The sequence below is a fragment of the Vigna umbellata genome, chromosome 2, assembly GCF_029865625.1.
Source record: "Vigna umbellata cultivar VRB3 chromosome 2, Vumbellata_1.0, whole genome shotgun sequence".
In the NCBI taxonomy this organism is placed as follows: domain Eukaryota; kingdom Viridiplantae; phylum Streptophyta; class Magnoliopsida; order Fabales; family Fabaceae; genus Vigna; species Vigna umbellata.
In genome coordinates, this window is record NC_142166.1 from 16,380,306 (window position 1) to 16,405,848 (window position 25,543).

A 25,543-nucleotide genomic window follows, 5' to 3' on the forward strand; every position below is an offset into this window, starting at 1 on the left:
CAGAATTGACACGCGAGGCTTCCAAACCTTGCATAGCAGCTTGGTTTTGCTGCATCAGGGTGGCGTTCTGCTCCAGCAACGTGGTGTTCTGTTGATGCAGCCGTTCAACTACGGTTTCCAACAACCTAGTGTTGCTGGACGTATCGGACTCACTCGGTTGGGGAGGAGGAGGAAGTCTAGGCGCCATTAGTTCTCTGGATCAGAGAAGAACGAGCGTTAGTAAAGTTCAAGAGTTAAAACAATAACTCATTAACACATAATAAGCACACAGCAAAAACGTAGTGCACTCATAACCTACAGTGTTCCTTAAAAGAACAAAACTGCTCTGATACCACTAATGTAACATCCCAAAATACAGTAATTACCATAATTGAGAATTAATTACAATTAACAGTAACATAAACAGTCTTTGCATTAAATCAGAATTAAAAGCCGAACGGCTTCAGTACAAAAGAACGCGCATAACGCATACAAGGGAAAACCTGGAACGAACGTCCTTAGATAAATAAAACAACGTACGCCAAAATAGAATGATAGCTGATTAAGACGAACGACATTACAAAATACTTGGCCGAACGTTCAAACTACACTAACATTTACAGTTCTATTCTAACGAGCACTCTAAGGCTCGGCCTTCACTTCAACGTCCACCAGATTAGCTTCATCCAAATTTTCTTCTTCCAGCATTTGCTCAAGGGATGCACCACCATCTGCTCACATCCACAACGGATGATCATTGCATTTTGACAAGACGAAAGTACATGGACAGTAGACAACACAATGGAAATGCAAGGGTAAGCTTATAATATTTAATTTATACAATCAACACATACATTTACATTTCAATTCACACATACGACATGTATCTTATCAAATAATAATCATAGAAATACGTAAATAAGACAGACTGTCCGGACTGTATGAACCATGTAGTTACAAGCGTCCTTGCACCCGAGTGGTGTAGTAACTGATCAAATCTCCCAGCTGCCACTCGAGGTTAACCCTATCTGCCCGAAGTACTCAATGGACTAGGGCCTCCTGCCATTCCCACGTATGACTACCCCCTTCTACTTGAAGAGGAGTATCACGGAATATCAGGATGGACCGCGAGGCTTAACTTATCCAGGTTCATACTTTACCAAATTTCACATTCAACACATCTGAGACGTTCCTCCTTGGAACGCTCGTTAAAATCCACTTCCATTAATTCATTCAAAATATCATTCGCCCATATTAACCAGTTCTCTTATTCACATTTTCATTCAGTGTTCCATTCTCGTAACATTAACAACATGCCTCCTTTAATCAAATAAGAACGAAATCATTAACGTACCTTTGTCTACACGTTTCTGAACAAAAGAAACGAACTCTTGTCCACTTACGGACGTTAAGAATACTTAAATAATTTAAATGGGATTGAGTTTAGGAGATCAGAATAATACTTAGAAAATTTTGAGTACAAAGAATTTAGGTTGAATCAAGAGGATAAATACCTTACAGGATAACTTAGATAAACATGCAGAGTATGTTTAATTCAGAAAACAACACTTACTGTCAATGACCGAACGTTCAATAATTAACTTTGGACGAACGCCAAGTACGTTCGCTCAGAATTCAATGATAAGGGCGAGCGTTCAGTTATAAAACCGAACCCTGCTTTGGACGAACGCTAGGTGTATGACCGAGCATAAATCAGAACGAACGCTTGGCAAAACCCGAGCGCTATTTGGGACGAACGCTTCGGTATAAGACCGAACGCCCTGTAGAACGAACGTTCGACATAAGGCCGAACGATATTAAGGACGAACGCTTCGGTATAAGACCGAGCGTTACTTATTCATAAAGTTTTAAATATTTAAATACTGCTGAGTTAGACGAACGCTCAGATAATTCAATTGGGGACGCTCGTTCTCGAGCAGAATTCCTTCCAAATGAAAGAATCCCAATCTAAGTTATTTTACTGAAAACCGAACGGTCTAAGACCGTACAGTGACGAGCGTCATTTATCAGAGGGGATGATTTGAAATTTCAGATCTTTCAATCTTAACAGAATTTTCCAGATTTCCAATTTTATAAACTTCTTAACTTTCCTTCCAGATTTAATTCACTGTGAACATCATCATCATACAGATTTCAACATTTTAATCATTCCAACTATACAATAACCATACTCCATCCATACATAATCAAATCAACATGCATTTAAATCAAAATCAACAACATATATAGTACATACGAGCAGTGTTCGTTCATGACAGATCCATCAAAACCAGAAATCATATCAGATATCAGCAAACGTCCATAACAGCTCAAACTTCATACTTTTCATACATGTAACTCAGATCATACAACATACAGTATAAATTAAACATATAAGCTTCCCTTACCTGGTCTAGCAGTGAACGTTTAACAGTGTAACTTGATTCTTCCCAACTAGGAATTTCTACCCGACAAGCTCTTTCTTACGCTCCTCAACTAGGTTTAACCAAAAAAGAACTCAGAAACTCAGATTTTATCCTTGCATGCAACTGAAACAGTGTCCCTAGAAATTCCAGAACTAGGTTATGGCTGGAAACTTACCGGTTACAGGATCAAAAGAAGTTCGGCTCAAAATGAAGCTTACTGGCCCGTGAACGTTTCTACGGTTTCAGAAAGTTGATTGGAGTTGAAAGAAGTGAGTAATGGTAGAGAGAAGATGAAAGTTCTTAGAGAGAAGCTGGAGAAGAGAAATGACCAGGGTTTCGTGAGGAAGAAGGTGAATGCATAGAATGGAGTGAAATGTTTTCAGAGAAATCATTTTCTCTTCCTCGTCAAACGGTCGTGCACTCCCGCCTTGCCACCTGGATCCCACTACAACTTTTAGAAGCTTCTAACGTGACAGATGGCATGCGTGCATGCAGAGCTTGGTGCGTTTTTAATGCACTGAGTGTGTGTGACGTGGTGCGCGTTTCAGAGAATGATGTGGCACGGTTTTTCAGTGCACAACAGAGATGAAATCAGAGTTGGGAGGGGGTTTTTAAGAGAATTTAAACATTGATTGTGGTGTGAATTAATTTGATTTGACACAGAATTATTATTGCTAATTATAGAGGGTTTTACATTAATTATATTTCAATTTTAAAAAATAGCTATTTTTAATCCACTCAAATGAATGATTTATTTGGTATTTTTTTAATGAAATGTTTGATGATCTTTACCAAGTTAACACTTTTTATTTACTAAATAGTAATATTTTAGAGAGATATAGGAGAAGAACTTCCATTTTTCTGTGGTTTAACATTGCAAGAGCCCTTAATCTTGAAAGTTAAAAAGTTAGTTAAATTAAAGGCTATCAAACAATGATCTCAATTTTCTCTTGAAACTTCCAAGTTTTATAGAATGAGCTACCTCCCTCAAAGTAACATCCTAGAGATATGGTAGCGAAGGGGAACGTAAAAAAATACCCTCCTTTTAGAGAAACATCTCCTACCATCATAGGTCGTTAGAACTCTTTGACATTTTGAACAACATAAAAGAAAATAAGAGATTTTAAAAAACAGTAGAAATCATGACTAAGGATGTGAAGAAAAGGGAACCTTAATTAAATTCAAACACAAACATAGTAGATATGAATATATAGGAAAACAAAAATGAGTTAAGGAGGATGACAAAACATGAGGGGATGTAAACAAACAAAGTCTCTCCAAAATCAAATTTATAAATAAGGCTGCAATAGGTTGACCAACCAAAACCCACCTAAGATTTTATTTCATCAACTTATTTATTCCTACGAAATGTTGTGGAAGTTTATTTCTTTAACTCACTAAATGATCTAACAAGAAAATTCATTCTTTGGAAGTATCACCTACTGTAAAAAATAATGATTATCTAAAGATGGTGTTTTCTCTAGTTGCTTAATTTTGGAAATAGAAAAAAAAAATCATTTTCCTTTTCTATAATAATTGAATTTAGAGTACTGAAGCTTAGTTAAGGTTTTCATACAAGTGTAAACATATACTTGATTTTCAGTATATTTTGGTTATATAAATGTAACAAATACACTTGGTTTTTAGTAGATTGATATGCTTTAACAAGTTTTAAATTCTCTCAATTTTTATAAGCATTGGATACAATTGAAACATATTATAATTATTAATTCTAAAAACATAAAACATAATTTATTATTTTTGTCCTAAGCTAAAATTCCTATTTCGAATATGTTGAAAAACTATTTTATTACGATTTAGGATATTATATTATCAAAAGTATCATATAGAAAATGAATTGTAAACTTTACTTAATGTAAATACTTTAAATAAAACAATACATAACAGTTAAAAATAACAAATAATGATATTGGAATTAAGTAATAAATACGTTAAATAAGATATATACCTAAACATATAGGTATATTAATTTAAAATAATGTCTTGTTTATACTAATTAGTACCATTGATTTTTAATACTAACCTAATTAAAGGAATAAGAAAAACTAAAGAAACAAAAAAAAGAGTCATATACTTAAAACTAACAAATATTATTCTAAGAACTATAACCAAACAATGTAATATTTGAAGAAATTAAAATCATATTTAAATATTTTTTATACAACAAACGTTCGTCACAAAGAAAATATCATTACCGCTAATGAAATCAATTCTGGTCGATTGATTTATGAACTCGTAATGTCAGAAAAAATGGACAGAGCTGCTTGTTATTGTTCAGTCTCGAGGGTTGATGAGGCTGCAATTACTAAAATTACAAATACACAAGCAGCAAGGGATTACCATCCCAATTAATTTTCAGAAAACACAAAAATGCTTTAAACCTTTTCCTCGTATATATAGAGAAATTGTACAAAATTTCAGAACATAAAGATAGCTAGCGGACGGCTTGCCCTCCAAAATTCAACCTAACTTCAGATTGGCCTCTTTCACTTACATAACTTGTTTCTTCATTTAATCAAACTCGCTTCAAGTATGTTAATATGCCTAAGCCAGCAACAAGTGCAGCTCCAGCTGCAGCGGCACTATATGCAGAGGCCCATGCATCTGAATAAGCATAACTTCCTGAACGCGAACTTTTCCCATTACCACGTGGTCCTGCGTAATCTAAATGCAATTTCAACCCCTACAACATCAATCAATCTTAAGTCAAACTCTTTTCAAGATACGTATACTTTATAAACATCTTTACCATAAATGACAGGTCCACAATCTACGTTACCAAAATTCTATATTTTATTCCCGACATATATTTTTTGTACTTTTGGTCCTTGCATAAAAAAGTCGGAATACTACTTATAATCCTAAAAAACAAGAGGGACTAATTTGTAAACAATTTCCATATGGTCACAAAAATGTAGTCTTTTATTACATGGAACTAAATTTATGACTTAACCTATATTAGATATCCATCATCTATCTCTAAAAGATTTTCTCAGATCTACAAATCTATTTCCTTTTTCAATATTAAGAAAGGAGACAAAACTTTCCTTCAGGACTCCAGACCTGAACACCATACCTTCAAACCAGCTGTCTTGGCGTGATCCACAGCAGTTGCAAGATCATTGTCTGAAGCCAATACAACTTTATCATGATCTTCATCTTCATACTGAAAAATGATAGACAACCAGCTTACCTTAGAAGAGGGTAAATATACAACCAATCTCAAGAAGAATATACAATAGTCTTCAAAAGTACCAGAATTTGGGGTACGTTGTTAGGATCAATATCATCACCAAGTCTCTGAATGATTGAAGTTATAACCTCTTTCATGCTCCGGGTATCTGAACATGCAAGCCCATACAAAAACTCAACTGATAATACACAAACATAATTGCCTTGAAATAATATATTGCATTCAAGTTGCTCAGAGAATGTAGGCATTCCCTGAAAACAAAGTCAAGCAGGCATGTTTGTCTATCAATTATTACTACAGAGCTAACTGTCAATATTTACATGCAACCCAATCACATTCAAGTGAAAGTTATAGAAGAACTATATACAATACAAGCATATACTGAAACCATCAGTTATATGCTGTCAGAGATGGAAGGAAATGGCAAATAAAATGCTGATCGGTGACGAGATAATTTGCATACCACATGTGAATCTGTGCATTCTGCCTCTTTTATCTTGTATTTTGAAGGAAAATGTATTAGCCATGCTTGATGAAAGATAAGGAATGGACCTCCCCGTTTCTCCTCCATCAGAAGCCAATTTCAAGGAGCTTTCACTGGTGCATAATCAAAAGTGTGTAAGTATATTAAAATATACGTAATATTTCTCGAAACAATTTATGTGAAAATAACCTTCGTGTATCGTCATCATCATCATTTGGAGTTAAGGCCATGGCTGAATCCCAAAATCTTTGCATCAAGGTGGTTGCAGCTTCATTATTCCCAACCTGTTAGTGGAGGAAAATTATATAATTACTTCCAACCTAATTGTACCAGCACCAATGTTTTTTTTTTTTTTTTAAATTTGTTAGTCTAATTCCATTATGATTTGCATTGGTCCATCATATTTCATCTACCTTTTTCTTATTTTCCAATCCTATATATACTCTTACGAAAATTGTGTAAATGAAAGAATTAGAATGTAAATTGGTTGCCTTAGATTTAATCATTTGTATTTGCTGAATAGCTTTCAGATTTTTAAATTTCCAAGCAGCTAAAAATTGGGGGTGAAGACCAAAATATAACACAAAAGAAAGTAAAAAAAGTGGACAATCAAGACAAACTCAACTTCCGTTGAGATATTACCAATTCATGAACAGTAGATAAGCCTACATTTAACACTATCAACAAAACCAAATCAAGAACACGTCACAATATTACTGACAAGAATCATTCTAAACGCTACGTCACAAATAAAGCCATTTGTCCCATTTTCAGGCAGCATGGATTTAAAATTCTAGTCAACAATAGTATAGTAGTGAGTTCCAGAGTCCAGGATAGATAATACACCTGACTTACTGTCGCCACGGCAGCATGAGTAACATGGATCACATCGACCACAGCAACTACACTGCCATCTGTTTTCAACCACCTAAACCAAGTTAGAAAAAATATCGAAGCATATACCCATTAAATCTTCCCGCTTACATATGTATTGCAATTAACATTACCTCTATCAATCACAGGAAGATGCAAAAATTTCCCGTCATGCATAGTGTGAAGGGCATCAACAATGGGTGTATCAATTACTACACATTCTGGATTTGGAGTCATAACCTGCATATTTATTAAATAACAGCAACAAGAAAAGGATGAACACTCGAAATGACCAATTTTTCATCTAACACGATAGAACATAGGATCTTAAACATTACTAGATATAGATGCTGTAGAATCAAAGAATGGAAAATGAAAACAAAGGTAAACTGTTTATTCTAATCAATGTAAAAATAAAAAGTACCTTCTCAATGGGAGTTGATTCAGGAGAAAGATTTTGTGCAATTACCCGCAACAAGATATCTTTTGAACTGAAATTTTTAAGCAAACATCAAAACTATTCCAAGCATATATAAATGAAAGTTGGGGGAAAGGCCAAAGCTTTTCATGTAAAGAGGACTACTGGTCATGTCAATGACCACAAACTTACGTAAAGATGCCATGAGGTTTATCATTAACTGTCACAACAGCACAACTCTCATGAAATTCAACCATCTTCTTTGTTGTTGTCAGAACCGAGTCCGTTGGTGATACTGTTACTAGCCTAAAAAGAACCATTATCTGTTAAAGTAACTTGGATGGTGAAAAAACATACAGACAATTTAAAATTTATATAATTTTTTCAACTCCAACAAAGAAGGTATTACCTACTTTGAATTCTCAGAAATTATTGTAGACAATGATGGCTTGAATATTTGCTCCCGAAGAGTTTCAATGAATGATGTATTAGACTCTGTCCAAAGGCCAAATACAACGTAATATTAAAAACTGTGAACATAACTAATATCTAACTGTTTTGCAAGTAAACTATCATACGAATCAAAAGACAAAACATGAAAACGAAATGGTTTACAAAGCAGAACCTGATGTTCCCCAGTGTTTTTCGACTCCTTCAACAGCTGCTGCAATTGCTTTTCCTTTCTCAGCTGCCCTTTCCATACGGGCAATGGCATCATGCAAACACTTTGCTATGTCTAGTAAAGCCAAAACTTCTCCATTCTCCACCACAGGTAAATGTCTGAATCTCCCTGTCAACAAATATCAGCCATGTATTCAAAGGCAAGATATAGAACAATAACTAACTTGAAAAGTTGAGTGTTTCTCTATATACACTACAAACCTTGCACCATCTTTTGAAGGGCTTCCGCAGCAAGAGTTTCAGAAAGTACAAATACTGGATTCCTAGTCATGACTTTCGAAACTGGTGTGTTTTCAATGTTAATCTCTTTGGCAATAACTCTTGTTGCAATATCCTTTATTTAACCATAAAATAGAACATGAAGTTGTGTAGGTTAAAACTGCAGAAGCCTAGGCATGGACTCAATTTTTTGTTTCTTTCTAAAATTTGAGAAAACCATGTATGAATGGTACCTTGTCCGTGAGGATTCCACAGAGTAAAGCATTAGAATCAGTTAGTAATAGAGCATCCACTCTACGGGCAGCCATCCGACGACATGCTTCGTAGATGGTTGTTGTTTCAGGTACTGTCAGGGCCTTTGTAAGTCGCAATGATTTCACAGTCCGCTCTCCTGCTAATGCCCTGATCAATTTCATGTACCAATGAGGGACCATCCCATTATTTAAATTGATACGACTTTCAACAAAAAGTCTTCTGTTCTAAGATACTTATGAAGGACCTATCATGATATTGCTTAAAAATAACTCTATTTGAGCGCACTTAACAACTCCTGAAACCAATTCAATTTTCTTAAGTCAACCTTGTAGGCACCACTAATTGGTTACGAAATACGCAATTAAAGAAAGCGGCTATACCCATGTCAAGATCATCAACCTCTGAAACAGACTCAAATTCATAAGGGGGAAGAGGATAAATTCTTGTACGGAAATAAATGTTCAAGGCACAAATCTACTTACTCGAAACAATAAATTCCTCCAGAATTCATTTTCTTTGTACGTATTTTACGCCTGCTTAGCCTTTAACAAAATGATACATAAAAGTGTTTTTCAATCAAGTAAACTTGATGGTACAACCATAGCAACCGAATCAAAGTCAAAGACCTTTATTTTCATTATTGTAAACCAACCACTCAGCCAATCGGGCAAGACTTTGCATAGCCACATTTGTTTGACGTAGACACTTTGAAAATACCGAGTTTTACAACTATGGCAACACATATCCCAAATAGCTGCTCAGAAAAGCGATAATCATCGGCAGACCACAAAAATAGCTACAGCTATAAAATCCATAATATTTCAAATTATTACAAGGTTAATTTTAGCACTTTAAACAATAAACACAAAGCAGATGAAATTAAACAGCGCATGCAAGATAAAAGGATTTTATTCTTATAAAAAACAGTCAAAAAAATTATAATTTAAGGAAGATTAAGATTCAAATTAACGATTTGATTAATTTGGGCATGCTATCGAAAACATATATTATTATAGCCGCGGAAATTAAGAAGGAAGATAGTGAATAAGTACAACATACACAGGTCGCAAAGAGGTAATTGATTTTCGAGAAGTAGCATGAGACACTCCTGATTCGGAGGCTTTCCTCGTCGAGGAAATACTCCTTCGAGAGGCACCGGTTTGACTTGCCATCTCCCCTCTGCTCCAATATCGCTGCAATAAAAAAAACGTCAAACACACGTCAAATCAACAAAAAACAAAGTGTATAAAATCGAAGTCTAAGAGAGTCGTACAAGCTAGCTACAGCTCCGAATTGAAACAGATTAATTGAGTTCGAATGGAGAAGTTGAATTGAAGGCGGCGCAAGGTTTGATGGCCGGAAATATTGCCGGAAAAAGGTTTCCGGCCGGCGAGGAAAAAGTGGGGGAAATGAGAGAGGAAGAAGGCAACCCTAGAGAGAGAAGAGAAGCGTGGAGGAGGAAAGGAACACAGAGAAGAGATGGAGAAATAGAGAATTTCAACGTTACTGGTATGTAGCCAATGGAAGGCGTGCACGTCACTTATTCCTTTTTTGTTGGAAATTGGTAATTTATTATTATAATTAAAATAACAGATTAACAGGCAGTAATAAAATAACCTTATACGCTCACAGTCATGATTGCCATGAGTTTGCCACGTGCACTGTGATTTATTATCTTCTGCTGGTGTTAAGTATTCAAATTCAAACTTAAAAAAAATATTTAGAGAACTGATTAAGAATTAAGAATAGAAAATACATTTTTTTCATTAAAAGAACATAGATATTGATAAATAATCTAATTATCTAATTTTTCTAACGTAATTTCTATCAATCAATATCTTTATATAATAATTTATAAAATCTACATTTCATTCTATTCTATACAATACATTTTAATGTAAGTTCTAATAAAAAATATTTAAAGTTTTTTAACCAGTGTATACCTTAAAAGCATATAGAAACATTGGTTATTGGTTAGTTTCTTATGCAATATATGCAGGGGAGACAGTCATTGCCTGACTGATTTAGTTAATATGAGTAAGGTAATTCTATTTCATTTCCATCGTTATCACGGTACGATTTGTCAATATATTATGCTGATTATAGGCAGAAATGTAAACCAGTCAAACAAATTTAAGTTTAGGTTACTAAAAGTAATATATTTAATTAGGTTTGACTGGTTTATTTATATAGGTCAGAATTAAAGTTTGAATTTGATTTAGTTAAATATTTTAGGAACAAGGACGACTGATTATTCCGTTTATATTTTTAGTGATTTTTTAAAATATATTAATTACAGAACACACTCAAGTTAGAAACAGAAGTAAAATAATAAAAAATAATTTTTAATTAGATGTTAATGCCGTTGATAACATCTTTGATGATAAAATGCTATTTATAAGAAAATATTATTATTTATATAAAATAGGACACTTAAAAACTATTATATTAGATGAACTGTGTATATCATTTTGACAGTAATAACAAGTAAAACTATTTTATGAAAACTAACATAAAATAATATATAATTATATATTTTGTTTGTTTCAAGGTGACTGTTATTAATGTTTCTTCTTGCACTTCAATAATCTCGTTCTGAATGTCCAACTTTTTTTACAATTTTAATTTTGTCCTTTTGTCACTTCTGCATTAGAATTAGAATTTTTAACCAAGTTTTTCTTTTTCATTTTAAAAATTTGAAACCTAGTGTATATTCATTCCACATTTCTTCTCCCCGAACCTCCCTTGTTTCTCCCTTTCCCCTTCCTTTGTTTTTTCCACTTTGTTGCAGTTTTTATGGTGGTCGTTGTTGCTGCACTACTAAAGGTTAGTTTCTCTCCCCTCCTTTGTTCATTCATGTTGTTGATGCTTGTGTTGGATTGAAATGCTATGAATTGAACATATACAATGTATATAAAGTGTAAATGTGAGAATGCATGGAGGCTAGAAGTCTTAGCCGTATTTCGAAACACGGTTAAGGTTTGATCAACTTTCAAAAATTGGTTAAGTTCTCGTCATAATTCATAATACGTCGAGGTTGGTTCAAAACCGTGACTCTTTCACTAAACTAACCAATGATCACATAAAATCATTAACGTTATTCTCGTAACTCATCATCTTCCCCTGCCTCACACAGGTGAAAGAGAAACCCTAACTTTAAGGTATCACCGCCACCACACTGAATCACTTCCTACAACATCACACAAGAAGGGATAATCGATTATCATTCCAAATAATCGATTATTCTGAAACCACACTCAAAACCAACGCGTAGATAATCGTTTATAACTAATGATAATCGATTATTGCCAAATCGAAACACATCCTGGACATGATTCAAGCATTCAAAAATACATACATCAATCCTAGGTCACGTGGAAACATAGTTAACACATCATACATGCATTCAAGCATCACATACCCATGTAAACATAATTGAATCATCCAGATCCAATCATTGACATGTTATACCCTCAATAATAGGGTTCAAAAGAGTCTCCAATAAAAACCCCAAAATAGGGTTTTCGATTAGCATAATGCTTACAAATGAGAACCAAGAAGATGAAAATTCTCCAAAATAGAGATACTAATGCGAGAGTATTTTCATCCAAACTAGACATCTGATTGACGATTCGAGCCGTTAGAATAGAGAACCATAGGTCTGGAACTCACTGTCCAAAAATCAGCTCGATCCAATGGTGAACGATTTCACAATGACGAAAACACTAGTGCTAATTTTATGAAATTTTCCAAAATAGAGCTGCTGATGTGAGATTGTTTTCTCTCAAATTAGACCTCCGATTGACAATCCTCTGTATCTTAATATTTATGAATTTATCCAACTCTATCTCTAATATTTTCTAACTTATAATAATACATTTTATTCTAATTTATTATGATACTATCAATAATATATATTTTTATTATCAAGCCATAATATCTAATTATATGTAATAATATCTCAATATATCAATTAAAATATCTACAATAACTAATGATAATAATATCTTTTTTTTTAATATCTAAACCCACCAAAATTATATCTCCTATTTTCTTTCAACTACTTTATTTTTAAAACCCTTATTTTCTCAAATCTTACAAACAAGATCTGAACCGGCTTTCGAAAGCCAGTTAAACTTGGTCGTATTTCAAATTATGTATTTTTTATTATTTATTATTTTTTCTAGATTTTTTGTGTTTTTAATTTTATTCTTATTTTTTATAATTTGATGTGGTTTTAGTAGTATATATTATTTCAAATATTGAAATATTGAATTATTATTTTATATATATATATATATATATATATATATTTGGTTGACATATATGGTTAGAATTAGAGGTGCATCTATTCATTGTGGTGAGAGTTTATCATAAGGTGAAAGGAGAAGACCCACGGTATCAACTTGTAGAAATGCACATAAGAAATTAACGTTGATGTCGTTGAGGACAAATGATTACTGAAGAGCATGAGGAGTATATTGAACAAAAGCATGTTGAGCACGAGCATGTTCAATAGGAGGATGTTGCTCAACAGCGACATGAAGAAGGTGCATTCTCAAGAGGTCCACAGGACACCTTACCCATTACTTGCAACATGTTGCATTTGCCTAGGTTAGTACAGAACCTAAATGTTAATTTGTAGTTAATTGGTTATATATATATTTTTTATATATTTTTTGTTCTTGTTGTTATGTAAAATTAAGGAAGGATCAAGGTGGTCTCTCAGCAAAAAAGTGAAAAAAAATTAGATTATATCGTGAAGCTATTGTGCCTTTTATCATGATGTCTGGATTAAGTTTCTTAGTGAACTTATCCTACAAGTACATTGATCCTAGTGCGTGCAAAAAGGTGGCACTTGGAGACAAATAATTTCTATCTTTTGGTGGGTGAGATGATCCTAGTGCTCATTAAGACCGTTTCCTCAAGTTATGTTAGGAACTCACCCATGAGGTAAACTCTTATGCCAACTAAAATTGCAGGGAAAACACTTCAAAAATATTTTCGCAAAGCAGCGTCTAATAATTTGTAAAGAGAAAGTGTAAGGGTTTTAAGATGATTAGATGCTAGGTTTTACAATACGAGTAAATGGAAAACGTTTTGAATAGGAAAACAGTAAACCACAAATTTTTATATTGATTCATTTAACCTGTGTTATGTCCGGTTCTTCTTTAAGAACTCTTAAGGGGTATCACTAATCTTTTCCAAGATTCCATAAGTTTTGCCTCTCTAGGTTCTCATCGAGTATCCTCACCACTACTGGTTGCAACAAAGTATTAATATCATTCCTGGTTTCCTAGTCAACGCGACTAGACCAAGTTTAGCCTCTCAAGGATCTAATCCTTGACAATTGTCTAGACGTTCAACTCAGCCTAAACTGAACAACCAAGTATTTGAGTTCTCCAAAACTTACAACAAATCCACAATACCCAGCAATCTTTAGGTAGCGGTTCCCAGCAGAAACAATGACTTCATTTCATTAAATCCGCTCCAGCTTCTAACTTCAAGAATTTGTATTTCAGAGGGTGATGTGATCATACATAGGTCAAGAATGAAGAGTGACTAAAAGCACAAAAAATAGTAGTATAGGTTCTTGGTTTGTATTTTGCCTCTTTTGTTTATTTTGGTTGTAGAAAAACTTATAAACTTTTCTTTAAAGTACAAGCAATATGGGACTTCACATAGTTTGGACTTAAAAGAAAAGAAGAAAAAATAAGTTTTCTCATTTTGTTACTTGTAGTGCAAATAATCATGCATAATTTGTAGTTTTGATTTCTAGACTTACAAGGAAGCTTATAAACCCTTTAGGAATGGAAGAAATAAGAGATGTGTGACTAAGAGCACTTGAAAACGTGGCTGTCCAAAATTGGAAGCATTCCAAGTTTCACATCCCTTAAATCCCTCCACTTAACTCATCCTTTAAGACTATATAAGTAACCTAGGGGTCTTCTTTGTAGACACCTTTGAATGAATCAATTTTAAGAGTGAATTGCATTCTTGCATCTCTTTTTTACGATAATAATCTGTCTCAGTCTTTTTGAGGATCTGATCTTAAGCAAATCAAGTGGCGATCACCCATTGATACTTATCCTGAAATCCTTTTCAAGTGGCATGTCTACACCTCATAAGTTTTCCCTATTCTTTCTTTTTTCCAATTTTAATTCTTTCTATTTCTTAATTGTCATTAAAAATAGTTTCTCTATAAGCATGCATAGGGAATACCATGCTTAGAGAGAAACTATTTCTAATGACAATTAAGGAATGGAAAGAATTAAAATTGAAAAAGATAAAGGATAGGGAAAACGTGTAGACACGCCACTTGAAAAGGATTTCAAGATAAGTGTCAATGGGTGGATTGCTACTTGATTTGCTCAAGATAAAATCCTCAAAAAGACTGAGACATATTGTTATCAAGAAAAAATGTAGGAATGCAAACTCTTAAAATTGATTCATTCAAAGATTTCTACAAAGAAAACCCCTAGGTTGCTTATATAGCCTTAAGAATGAGTTAAGTGGAGGGATTTAAGGAATGGGACTTGGAATGCTTCCAAGTCTGGACAACCACGTTCTTAGTCCCACATCTCTTAATTCTTCCATTCCTAAAGGGTTTATAGGCTTCCTAATGAGTCTAGAAATCAAAAACTACAAACTATGCATGATTATTTGCACTACAAGCAACAAAAGGAGAAAGCTTATTTATTTTTCTTTTCTTTTAAGTCCAAACTATGTGAAGTCCCACATTACTTGTACATTAAAGAAAAAAGAGTTTATATGCTTCTCTACAACCAAAATAAACGAAAAAAAAACAAGAGGAAAAATACAAGCCAAGAACCTATACTATTCTTTTTTATGTTTTTTGTCACTCTTTAAACTCTTTAAAAACTCTTCATTCTTGACCTATGTATGATCACATCAGAGGGTATGGAGAAAGTTTCATAATGCTATTATGATAGATAAATAAAAGAACAGTGTATAGAAAAAGAAAAAAAAACACAAATTCCATAACCATTAACTACTAGGCAGAGGGTAAAATGGCATCCTACTAAACTAAGAAATTTACACTATTGAAGGAAATTATGAACGTCTAATCTTCCACAGAGGGAGGAGTATAAGACATTGCCAAGTAGACAGTGCTGTAGACATGCAGACAACAACTAGAGGGGCTTGCTCCTTCACATTGACCAATCACAGTGGTACAGGGGCGCACCATTTCTCCACCACAAAATATTCCAGAAAAGGGCACTCCTGGAAAATTCTCCAAGAAAGGGGAGCTATCAACATTGGGACGTCCAAAGAAGGATTCTCCCCGGCCGTAACAAGCAAAAATTAAACCTCCAAAAACATTGGCAGCATTGTCTTCATCACCCTTGCAACTCTTGGAATTTCTTTCCAATGTAATATTCTTGAGGGCTTCATGGACCTTGGTTAATGAAGCTAAGGCAGTGTTGGGATCTGAAAAGTAGAATTGAAAGAAATCTCCTGTTTTTATGCCGATGCCGTCCACATACAGATACTCTTCATCACCTCTGTCCAAACACAAAAACTTAGCCTTTTTATTAAGAGCACAAATACCTGCTACGGAAATAGAGGTCTCATAAAAGAGCAAAAAGAAAAAAAAAACGCACACATGGTCAGGAGCCTCATGATGCCAATGGTGACAGTTTCACTAGAGGCTATGGAGAACCTTAGATACGTGTTTTAAAGGCCAAGGATTGCAAGTACACCCATAATTTTACGTGAACGAATGGGAACAAAATTGATTATATAACAGGGCATGTCCAAGCTCCACGAAAAGAAACCAATATAAAAACATCAAATGGCTGTCATAAAAGCTAATAAAGATTAATTTCCAATTTCGGCAGAAGCATCTTTCCCATTATTTCTGTCTGGGCACCATTTTTAATATTTAAGTGATCTCAATATTATAGTAATAAAGTAATACCATCTATCAAAACAAAAAATTAGCTTAGACTTACAATTATGTTAAAAAATATTGTGTGCATCCGTATTTCATTCTGGACAGAATTCATGTCATCTAGGATTGTACAAAAAGAATTTAGGCAATCATGCATACATGCATTTGTCTTTTCTCAAAGAATTTGAGCTCAGATTAACAGTTACAATTTAAACACACGTAGGAGGATTTATGCCTTACTCAACCTCAAAATCACCAAACAAGCATTAATGAATTAGAAGATTGCTTCTAGTTCCATCCAGGAATTTGAAGTACAATAATAATTACACATTGCCACTCCTACAATTGTTTTTCAACATAGCACAAGATTCCAAAAATATGGGTAAAACAACTTTTTAAGACAATAGGAAAACAATTTACCAAATTTGTAAATTTAGACTACCATATCTTTTAGCTGAGTTGGTCATAAGCACTGTAATTCATCTAAGCTAGATAAACCAAAATTAATATCAGCAGTTGAAAATGACAGTGGATGGAATAATGGGATTATAAGATATGGCACTAAAAAGGTAGATGTCGTAAAATTCAGTCCTTTTTCAAAAAATATTAATAAAACGAATCCAGAGAATGAGAGAAGAATAGACATTGATGAGGAAGTAGAACATCTAAAGTAGTTTCAGTCATACCCCACAATTCCATGATATGCAACACAGGTTCTTGGCATTGGCTTCTCTGCTCCCGTGGAGAATTTCCTATGTTTAATTACCCCGATGTACAAATCAGGAGATTCAATATGATTCTCCAGCTGCAACATTTTTTAAGTTAAGAAAATAAAAAACATATTACGAAGAAATAAATCCCATACTAGAATTCCGTACCTTGCAATTGGATCCAAACAGTAATTTCTAAATTTCTTCACAAGGGTATTTTATTTATTACATGAAATCTAATGGTCATTCTATAAAACTTCGTTTTGACGAGTTCTAAATAATTTAAACATATTTTTCCATATTTAATTTTGCCTAGAAATATGCATATAATTGCGCACCAAATTATTGATATCAAGTAGAATACTCTGACCATCAAGAAGTTCTTGTTGCCCTTCCCTCCTAGCAGTTAGCCATGTTGCACAATCAGTGGAGTTTGCTCTAACTGAGGCTGCCTTGTATCTGGGACCCACAGTTGAAACACCATCTGACAATGCAACATGAAACCTAATAGTTCCTGCAGTGAAATCAATCCATAGCAAAGGTATGTAACTTGTAAAAAACAACTAAGTTAAAAGACTAGTAAATCATGCCATGTAACTGGAAACAATCACAACAGTAAAACAATGCACAAGATAGACTATTATTCAACTTGTTCACACATACAAAGGCAGAACAAAAAAGAGAGGGAAACATGGTAAAGAAAAAACAATGAGGGTGCTTATCCTACGATGCATGGATACTAGAAAATTGGTGACATTTGTATGCAATATTGATAATTTGTGTTTTGGACACGATTAGGTAAAAAACTTAATAAAGCTTTTATTCAACAAACTCTTGACTTTGATTCAACTTATTTTGGAGAAATAATCACTTATTTTTGCCAACTTCCTCAGACAAATTTTAAAAGTGACCACTTCAAATTTAACATTAACAAACATGAAAGTAGATACTGAGGTAAGTGTCATCAACATGAAGCTCACTAAAACAAGTCAACTGACATAACTCCATAATAAGTGATTCTATCAAGTAAATACTGGGCCTGAGCCTGGTTCATATCAGAGATCCTCCCAAGAATTTTCAAGTCAGGCAATTCCTTCCATTTAATTAGTACTTTTGTTTCTCATGTCCTTCTTAATGGTGAAAGCTTCTTCAACCTGACTTGCATCTCCCAATCTTCACCCAGTATGGGGAAGTGGATGACCCAATCTAACATATCCTGTCCCGCAAAGGACTGAACATCTAATGCATGGGAATAGGTATTCATGAATGCTTTGATAACCACCGATAGTGAGTAACACAATAAGGCCAACAAACCTCTAAGATAGAGGCAAGTTTCAACTAATATTTTTAGCCTGAATTAGAACTTGTTATGAATTATGATTTAGTTTTATATCACAAACAACAATGAACATGGAAACTCAAGAAAGTTTAGCCACTAAACACAAATTTAATCTAAGCATAAATGGAAACTCGAGGCCCCCTTAAGAAATAAACTGTTAGGAACCCAAAATTCAAAAGAGAAAGAAGAGTAATATTCTTTACGGTATAGACTGTATAGACCCAAAAGAACACAAAAAATAGAAGAGCACTCTCTCCTCCAATGTTTCCCCTTCACAAAGAGTTAAAGCTCAATCTACAAAATTGCCAAAAAGTCTTGGGTGGTGGTCGATATGAGAGTGTTACTGCCCTCCAATTCAGGTCTAGAGGCTTGGTTGGTTGGTCGATATGAGAGAATTATTGACTCCTTTTGTTCCATTAATAATAAGAACGACTTCTTTTCCAGGATTCCCATGGACCATATGATTGTTCTATATTGCTTTCTGACCTAGTGACCTCTTACATGGGCTTGGATTTTAACAATTCCATGACGAATGATCAAGAATTCTTTTCTCCTCTCTTCTTCCAACCCTGAAACTTTTTCTGTATTTGTATAGTAGCGGCAATGGCTAAACCCTCTCCTTGTTCAAATTTGTTCATCCTACAAGCTAAAAAGGAAAGAGCTTGTTGATCTGACCATCCAAATTCATCATCATCATCATGTCGAGCTAACTGTTTCCTCTAAAATGACTGCATTTTGTATACTTGATGAATTTTTTGTATACTTGATGAATTTGATCAAAAACTTGTGTAACATTCTGGACCGCATTGAGAGAATCCTTAAGGCAAATAACATCTGGTATATCCCCGTAAAGCACAAGTGTCGCAGTTCGCTCTGAAACTATTTGCATTGCTTCCATTCCTGAAGTTTCTTTCCCCATCTTTTTCTTCCTCCATTGTTAGTAATTCAAGATGGCTAGTTGATAAAAACTCTACAAGAAAACTGGAAATTCCTTTGTGGCCATTGCCAGAAGCAAGATTTGTCGCTGTTATAATGTCAAGAATTTCGAGATATGGATTTGTAACTGCTATAGTGGATGCACCCATGGACACTCAAACCTCAACTGGGTCGCTCCCTGACACCACTGTTTTAACCCTAGGCCTCAACAATTTCTCTCCCTCATCTGGTTTACTACTCTGTGGATATCTTTCTTCCTTCTTCTCTTCATCATTAGCAAAGAACTCTCCTTCTTTAGAGAATTTCTTACCTTTCTTGATGTTTTGCAGACTATCTTTCTCAGCATCCATACTTGTTATTCCCTCTTTCTTTCCTTTCATGACAAATTTCTCACTTCCTTCTGAGCCCCTTCCATCATTAATGAGTTCTTGTAGCATGTCTTTTGTTTCTTGGATGATTTCCCTTATTTCTTGCATACAATCTTTTTTTTTTTTTGTCATGGCTCTTCCTTGTTTGTTAGCCCCTTTCTCCAAAAGTATTTACTCTTTCTTCCATGCTTCCACCTCTTCCTCTATCCAACAGGTCAGACCAATTTGTTAGGAACCTAGAATTCAAAAGTGAAAGAAGAGTAATATTCTTTATGGTATATGGCTTCTTGTGTATGGCCTACTGAGAGAGAATATTTTGGTGAGAAAGAAGGAAAGGAACTATCAAGAACTCAACTCGCTCCCTATATTTCATAATTATCACATCTTCCTCAAGCTTAGTAATGTACCTAGTGGATTTTATAACACTCCCAATTGGAAGTGTCAAATCACCATGCTCTTAAACCTCTCCCCAAATCTGGAAAAGCAATCATTCCATGATAGGTTTAGGAGGAAATTGTTTGTTAGGAGGAATAAGGATAACAGGCAGTTATAACTGTCTGTGAGGTTGTTAGGATATAAGATGATAGAATAGGTGGGTTTAGGAGTTAAGGGTGTGGGGGTGTCGGTTGTAAAAGGGGTAGTGGGTCAGAGCTGATATAAATAGAGCTCTTGTAACTCTATAGAGGATTATCGAGTATTATTTTGTAAAGTCAGGTTTAGCCTGTAGAGAGAGGTTATGCTCTCAACCAGGGAGGTTATGCTCCCAACCCCATTCTCTGTAAAGTGACAATTCTACTACTATCAATAAGAGAATCCATTCTTTCATCTCTATTATCTGTTGTCAGTGGTGTTATTGTTTGGGTTTCATCTCTTTTATCGACATCGAGAGGGTGTGTTGTTAGGTTCCAAACCCAGGAACCTAACAGAGGTGGATTGTTGTAAACAGACTACTATATATAGTCTGTATATGGGTTGTTTTTAGAAGTTTTTGAGAAGATTGTAAGTGTAAGGAAGGGAGAGCCAAGTCGTCTCGAAAGACCTGGGATTTTGTTTTGTGTTCTCAGTCATTAAACATAGACCAAGCTGTCTGGTTTTCCTAAGAAATCATCCAAGAATCTGTCTTGAAGTTCTTTACAATGTTAATAAAATCTGGGTACCTATCAATTGGTATTCAGAGCCTCTTTCCTGGTGCAGTGGTGGTTGTTGGGGCATGGTGAATACAAGAATGGAATCAAGATTGGATGGCCTGGAAAAAATAGTGCAAGAACAGGACAATGAGAATCATAGAAGGTTCCACTGTTTGGAAGATATGACTAAGGGGCTTACAGTGGTGGTAGAAAGGTTAGCGTCATTCGATAAACATACAGAAAATAACTCTTTTGTTGCCAAGGGAAGCAATGATGATGGTAGAGAGAATGAGGGGGGAGGTTCTGTCGTGGCTTCTTCAAAATGGAGAAAGTTGGACATTCCTATTTTTGTGGGAGACGAGGCTTATTGCTGGACTAACATATTGGAGAGGTATTTTCGTTTGAAAGAAGTCAGTGAGGAGACTCCCTCTCCCTCTCCCTCTCCCTCTCCCTCTCCCTCTCCCTCTCCCTCCCTCCCTCCCTCCCTCCCTCCCTCCCTCCCTCCCTCCCTCCCTCCCTCCCTCCCTCTCTCCCTCAATGAAAAAGGGCATTATGCAAGCAGTTACATGGATTATATATCATGGATCATGTCAAAAGATAACAAGACATACCCAAAGACCTATCTCTGTCCTGAGCAAATACCAGAGCAACAGCTTCTACGTTTCCTCTTTTACTACAAATGATTCTAGAATCATTCCCACTTTTGTGTACAAACTCAAAGGAGCCTCTCTCATCACCCACAACGATAGTGTCCAATGGCATAGCATAATCTGAAATGAAAACAAGACATCATTTTGATAAAAAAAGAATAATGAAATTGAAAAGCACAAGCTTGTAGTAAAAGGGTACAAATTAAAATAATGATCTAAAACACATTGGTAGAATACAGTTTCCGAATCTAAAGTCAAGTACAAATTACAGATATGTATCCCATAGATATTTTACTACAAAAATTTTAGAGTAAACACCAAGTTATATCTTTTAGTAAAAAAATTGTGCACATAATAAACCCCATGAAATAATTTCCTTCCTTGCTCTTTTGCCTACCAAGCACCACGCCAATTTTCTCCTACTATATTCCTCATAAAGTAAAGAGGCAATGAAAATGAAAATATTAAACAAAAGTGCATAGCTAAGAAACATAATACATACAGGAATACCAAATGATATGCATATAAGTATCACTCACCCAATTTCTCCAGAACCAATTTCATGTCACTGCTTGCTTCCTACGCAGCCAAATCAGAGTATCAGAAACATAACCAAGAATTAAATAAATAATGAAAAAGATCTTAAAATAAAATTAGTATATATGTGTGCAGCTATAAACTTACTCCAAACAATATAATCCCAACAGGGAACTGGCGACCGGAGGCAATGGCTGAATATTCCTTAATATCCTTAATAAAATTGTCGACCCAAGGTGCTTGAGATGACTGGTGGAAAAAATAAATAAAAGAATAAAGCAAACCCTCATTTAAATATAACTAATCAGTATAAAGATGCGAAAGGGTGCAACTAAGGAACTGAGGTGAGGCAACATTAGTGACTCATACTGGTTGAACCACACACTATGCCTTAATGCCTTTCTGGTTCTGAGCTTAGACAAGCACATCTAAAAAACGATCTAATATGCTAACTGTGATGTTAAAAGAGATCAAATAGTCATAGTAGTGTTAGTCTATGGATTGAGACTCGTCTGTTTAGTAAAGTGTGTAGTTAATAATATGAAAAACCAATGCAGAACAGACAAATATTTTACTGTCATGTTCTTTTTATGTTCTTTAACACCTGTCTTCAATAAGCCATCTCTATCTACTTGGCATCAACCCCTAAAATTGGGTTGTACAAACATTCATTTTCACAATGTCTTACTATCTCTATCTCTCTTAGATTACATATTCATTTCCTGAGAATGCACAAGTCCAAATTCTTAAAGGGATTTTACTACCTTTTGTGGCCGCCGCAACGGCACAGCTTCGACTTTCAATCCCGGCAAGTAGCCAACAGTCAAAACTAAGCCTTCGTTTATAGACGTTGCATATGTTTCCTCACCAAAGCCACTAAAAAGGGCACCCCATTTGACCTACATAAATCACCCTGCGTTTAGTCGAGTTCAGAAAATCTCTATCACAACAGAAAACAAATATCAAAACCCAACCTCTTTAAACTCATCAGTAACAGCATCCCTTCCAATAATACCATTTGCCACGGTAACAATAACGGGAATATTAGATCCCAATGACTGTCTAATCTGTAACATAAGCATTAAGCCAATTGCATAGCAAACACAATAAAGCAAAAATTCAAAAGAGGTGAAGGTATTAATTCCTTACAAGCCGCAGAGTCTTGGAAGTGCAGAATCCAGTTCCAGTATTGGCAATAGCAAAATGTGGTCGAATTGGCTCCGACAGAACCCTTTGCACAACCTCGTTGACAGCATCCTATTCGAAATTGTAAAGCGTTAACCGACGTCATTCCGTAGGTTTATTACCGAACCCTAATTCAGTAAAATGTGAGATAGAAAGAGACGTACGGGGAGCGAAGGGTTGAGAGAGAGCGCAGAAGAGAGTTTGGGACGAGAGAGGATGCGATTGCAGAGAGAGTTCCATGCTTTGCTGACGCACGCTGCGGAAGCGAATGGTACAGCAGGAAGCCTCGCTAGAATGTTCTGAAGAATATCCTCATTCAGCATACTCAAGCTGGTGTTCGCATCGCTCGAAGCTTTCACCTTCGTGCTCGATTTTAGCGACGACGATGGCTTCTCCATGGCTGTTCAACACCATCTACGTAAACATCGCAGAAAGTACCGAGAAGAAAATGGCGAAACATTTTTTACATGGGCCACGGATTGGGCCGTGGAACTCAGAAATCTTTTTCTAAACAAATTATTAAATTTATCATATACATGTTATATGATATACAAAATTGTATTCTGATTAAATTAATACTTTTATGCTGTGAAATTTCATCAATAATTCATTTTTCTTCTTCTTGTATTTTTAATCTTTTTTATTTTTATAGATCTCTTTTGCACTTTACGGAAAATGAAATACAGATTTATTTTAAAGACATACAATATAAAAGATTGTATATACGGGTTACACTCTTACTACTTTAATCTTTTAAAAAGAAATAAAAATGGTTATTCACTAACTTCACACCTGTACACATGCCTACCAATAGTAAAAAAATCAATATTCACGGATATTTCTGAAAAAAGTTTAAGAGATAGATACTAAATGAATATTTTAATAAATATATGTGGATAATGGGCATGAGTACCATGGTATATGAACAGTGGATATATGTTACCCACTTATAATTATCTTTTGGGTAAGTTTGTTTGTAGTTTTTAAATTTTGTTGGGATATGGATATAAGTTTTTTTAAGTCAATTTGTTAAATTTTTTTTACATGTGAAATGTGTTTCTTTGTAAATATTAAAGCTTAAACGGTCTAAACAACTCAAATTATGTAAATAACTTAACTATTAGTATGAAACACGATTATATATCAACAAGAAAATTTAATATAATTGAATTAAAATAATTATATTTATTTTTAAAGTTTGAGAATCCCGATATATTAATTTTTTTTTTGCAGAAACCAAATTTTTTGTCAAAATTCATAGACTAAAACTATGGTTAACCCTTATTTTCTATATTTTTTTCTTGAAAAATAATTATTAGTGAGTTTTATTTTACAATTTTTTTAAATGGAGTAATCAAAATAAAGCTACTAGTGAAAAATAATAATTATTGAAAAATTGTTTGGAAATTGATTTCATATATTTTTATTTTTTTATTTAGACCTATAAAATTGAAGATATTTTCAAAAGGATTAATTTTAAAAATTCTATATTTTTACACAACTCATTCAAATGTGCATGCATTATAACATTTTAGTAAATAATTTTATTTGAATTGTACTTAAAAAGTATTTTTTTATTTAATTTTATATTTTAAAAATTTGTTTTAAGTAAATTTATTTAAAATTAAAAAAGATTATATATATATATATATATATATATATATATATATGCAAAATATCATTTCATTCCACACATATTTTTTTATAAATATTAGTGTTGTCAAAATGGATTAGAATCTATGGGTAAACCTGACTCACCACGAGTTTAGGTCGGGTTGGGTTTGAAAAAAAGTTATTTTTTGATACGGATCAATTTTCAACTTGGCACACTTAAAATCTAGTACACCCAGGTTGAACCTCTGGTGAGCCGAGTTGACTCACCAATCCACCTAATTTAATTTAATTATTTCTTATTTTATATTTCAATATTATTAGTTAACATATTTTTTATTTTGTTGTAGATGAAAGATAAAGAAAAGTATGTTTGTAGAAAAAAATATTATGGATTTATCTATTCATGATTCTAATATTAAAAATGGATAAATGTTACAAAAATATCAATTTTAGTAACTTATTTGTTTGTTTTTTGTGTTTGTTTTTTTATTACATTTGGATTGTTTGATTCTTTAAAAAAATTAATTTTTTTAGATTTAAAGAAAAATTATAATTAAGTGAGAGGACGAATATCTAACTAATGATAAAACTAATAACAAAACATATATATTTT

General features: G+C 34.0%; 2 protein-coding genes across 2 annotated transcripts; both read right to left on the reverse strand.

Moving 5' to 3' along the window:
* Positions 1-4,549: 4,549 nt before the first annotated feature.
* Positions 4,550-10,030, reverse strand: LOC124847973 (CBS / octicosapeptide/Phox/Bemp1 (PB1) domains-containing protein). Its single transcript, XM_047325568.2, has 15 exons — positions 9,823-10,030; positions 9,609-9,742; positions 8,528-8,696; positions 8,277-8,409; positions 8,020-8,184; positions 7,808-7,889; positions 7,587-7,700; positions 7,401-7,467; positions 7,111-7,216; positions 6,950-7,017; positions 6,293-6,387; positions 6,083-6,216; positions 5,682-5,767; positions 5,503-5,592; positions 4,550-5,109 (listed from the first exon to the last, which is right to left on the reverse strand). The coding sequence occupies exons 2-15, from the start codon at positions 9,719-9,721 to the stop codon at positions 4,942-4,944; spliced, it is 1,590 nt and encodes a 529-aa protein (XP_047181524.1). The 5' UTR covers positions 9,722-9,742; positions 9,823-10,030; the 3' UTR covers positions 4,550-4,941.
* A 5,439-nt stretch (positions 10,031-15,469) lies between these two features.
* LOC124847972 (F-box/LRR protein) lies at positions 15,470-23,818 on the reverse strand. Its single transcript, XM_047325567.2, has 10 exons — positions 23,481-23,818; positions 23,281-23,388; positions 23,106-23,198; positions 22,896-23,030; positions 22,279-22,380; positions 22,134-22,173; positions 21,556-21,714; positions 17,513-17,688; positions 17,151-17,269; positions 15,470-16,075 (listed from the first exon to the last, which is right to left on the reverse strand). Exons 1-10 carry the CDS (start codon positions 23,712-23,714, stop codon positions 15,634-15,636), a joined length of 1,608 nt encoding a protein of 535 aa, XP_047181523.2. The 5' UTR covers positions 23,715-23,818; the 3' UTR covers positions 15,470-15,633.
* Between the last annotated feature and the right edge of the window lie 1,725 nt (positions 23,819-25,543).

Excerpts from the sequence above, each read along its gene's own strand:
- LOC124847973 (XM_047325568.2), bottom strand. The coding sequence starts at position 9,721 with ATGGCAAGTCAAACCGGTGCCTCTCGAAGGAGTATTTCCTCGACGAGG. Across the intron at positions 7,890-8,019 it reads AAAACACTGGGGAACATCAG|AGTCTAATACATCATTCATT; the intron begins GTTCTGCTTTGT and ends GCCTTTGGACAG. Across the intron at positions 7,701-7,807 it reads ATAATTTCTGAGAATTCAAA|GCTAGTAACAGTATCACCAA; the intron begins GTAGGTAATACC and ends GGTTCTTTTTAG.
- LOC124847972 (XM_047325567.2), bottom strand. The coding sequence starts at position 23,714 with ATGGAGAAGCCATCGTCGTCGCTAAAATCGAGCACGAAGGTGAAAGCT. Across the intron at positions 22,381-22,895 it reads CGTTGCGGCGGCCACAAAAG|TCATCTCAAGCACCTTGGGT; the intron begins GTAGTAAAATCC and ends TTTTTCCACCAG. Across the intron at positions 17,689-21,555 it reads GGACAGAGATAGGTCTTTGG|GAACTATTAGGTTTCATGTT; the intron begins GTATGTCTTGTT and ends ATTTCACTGCAG.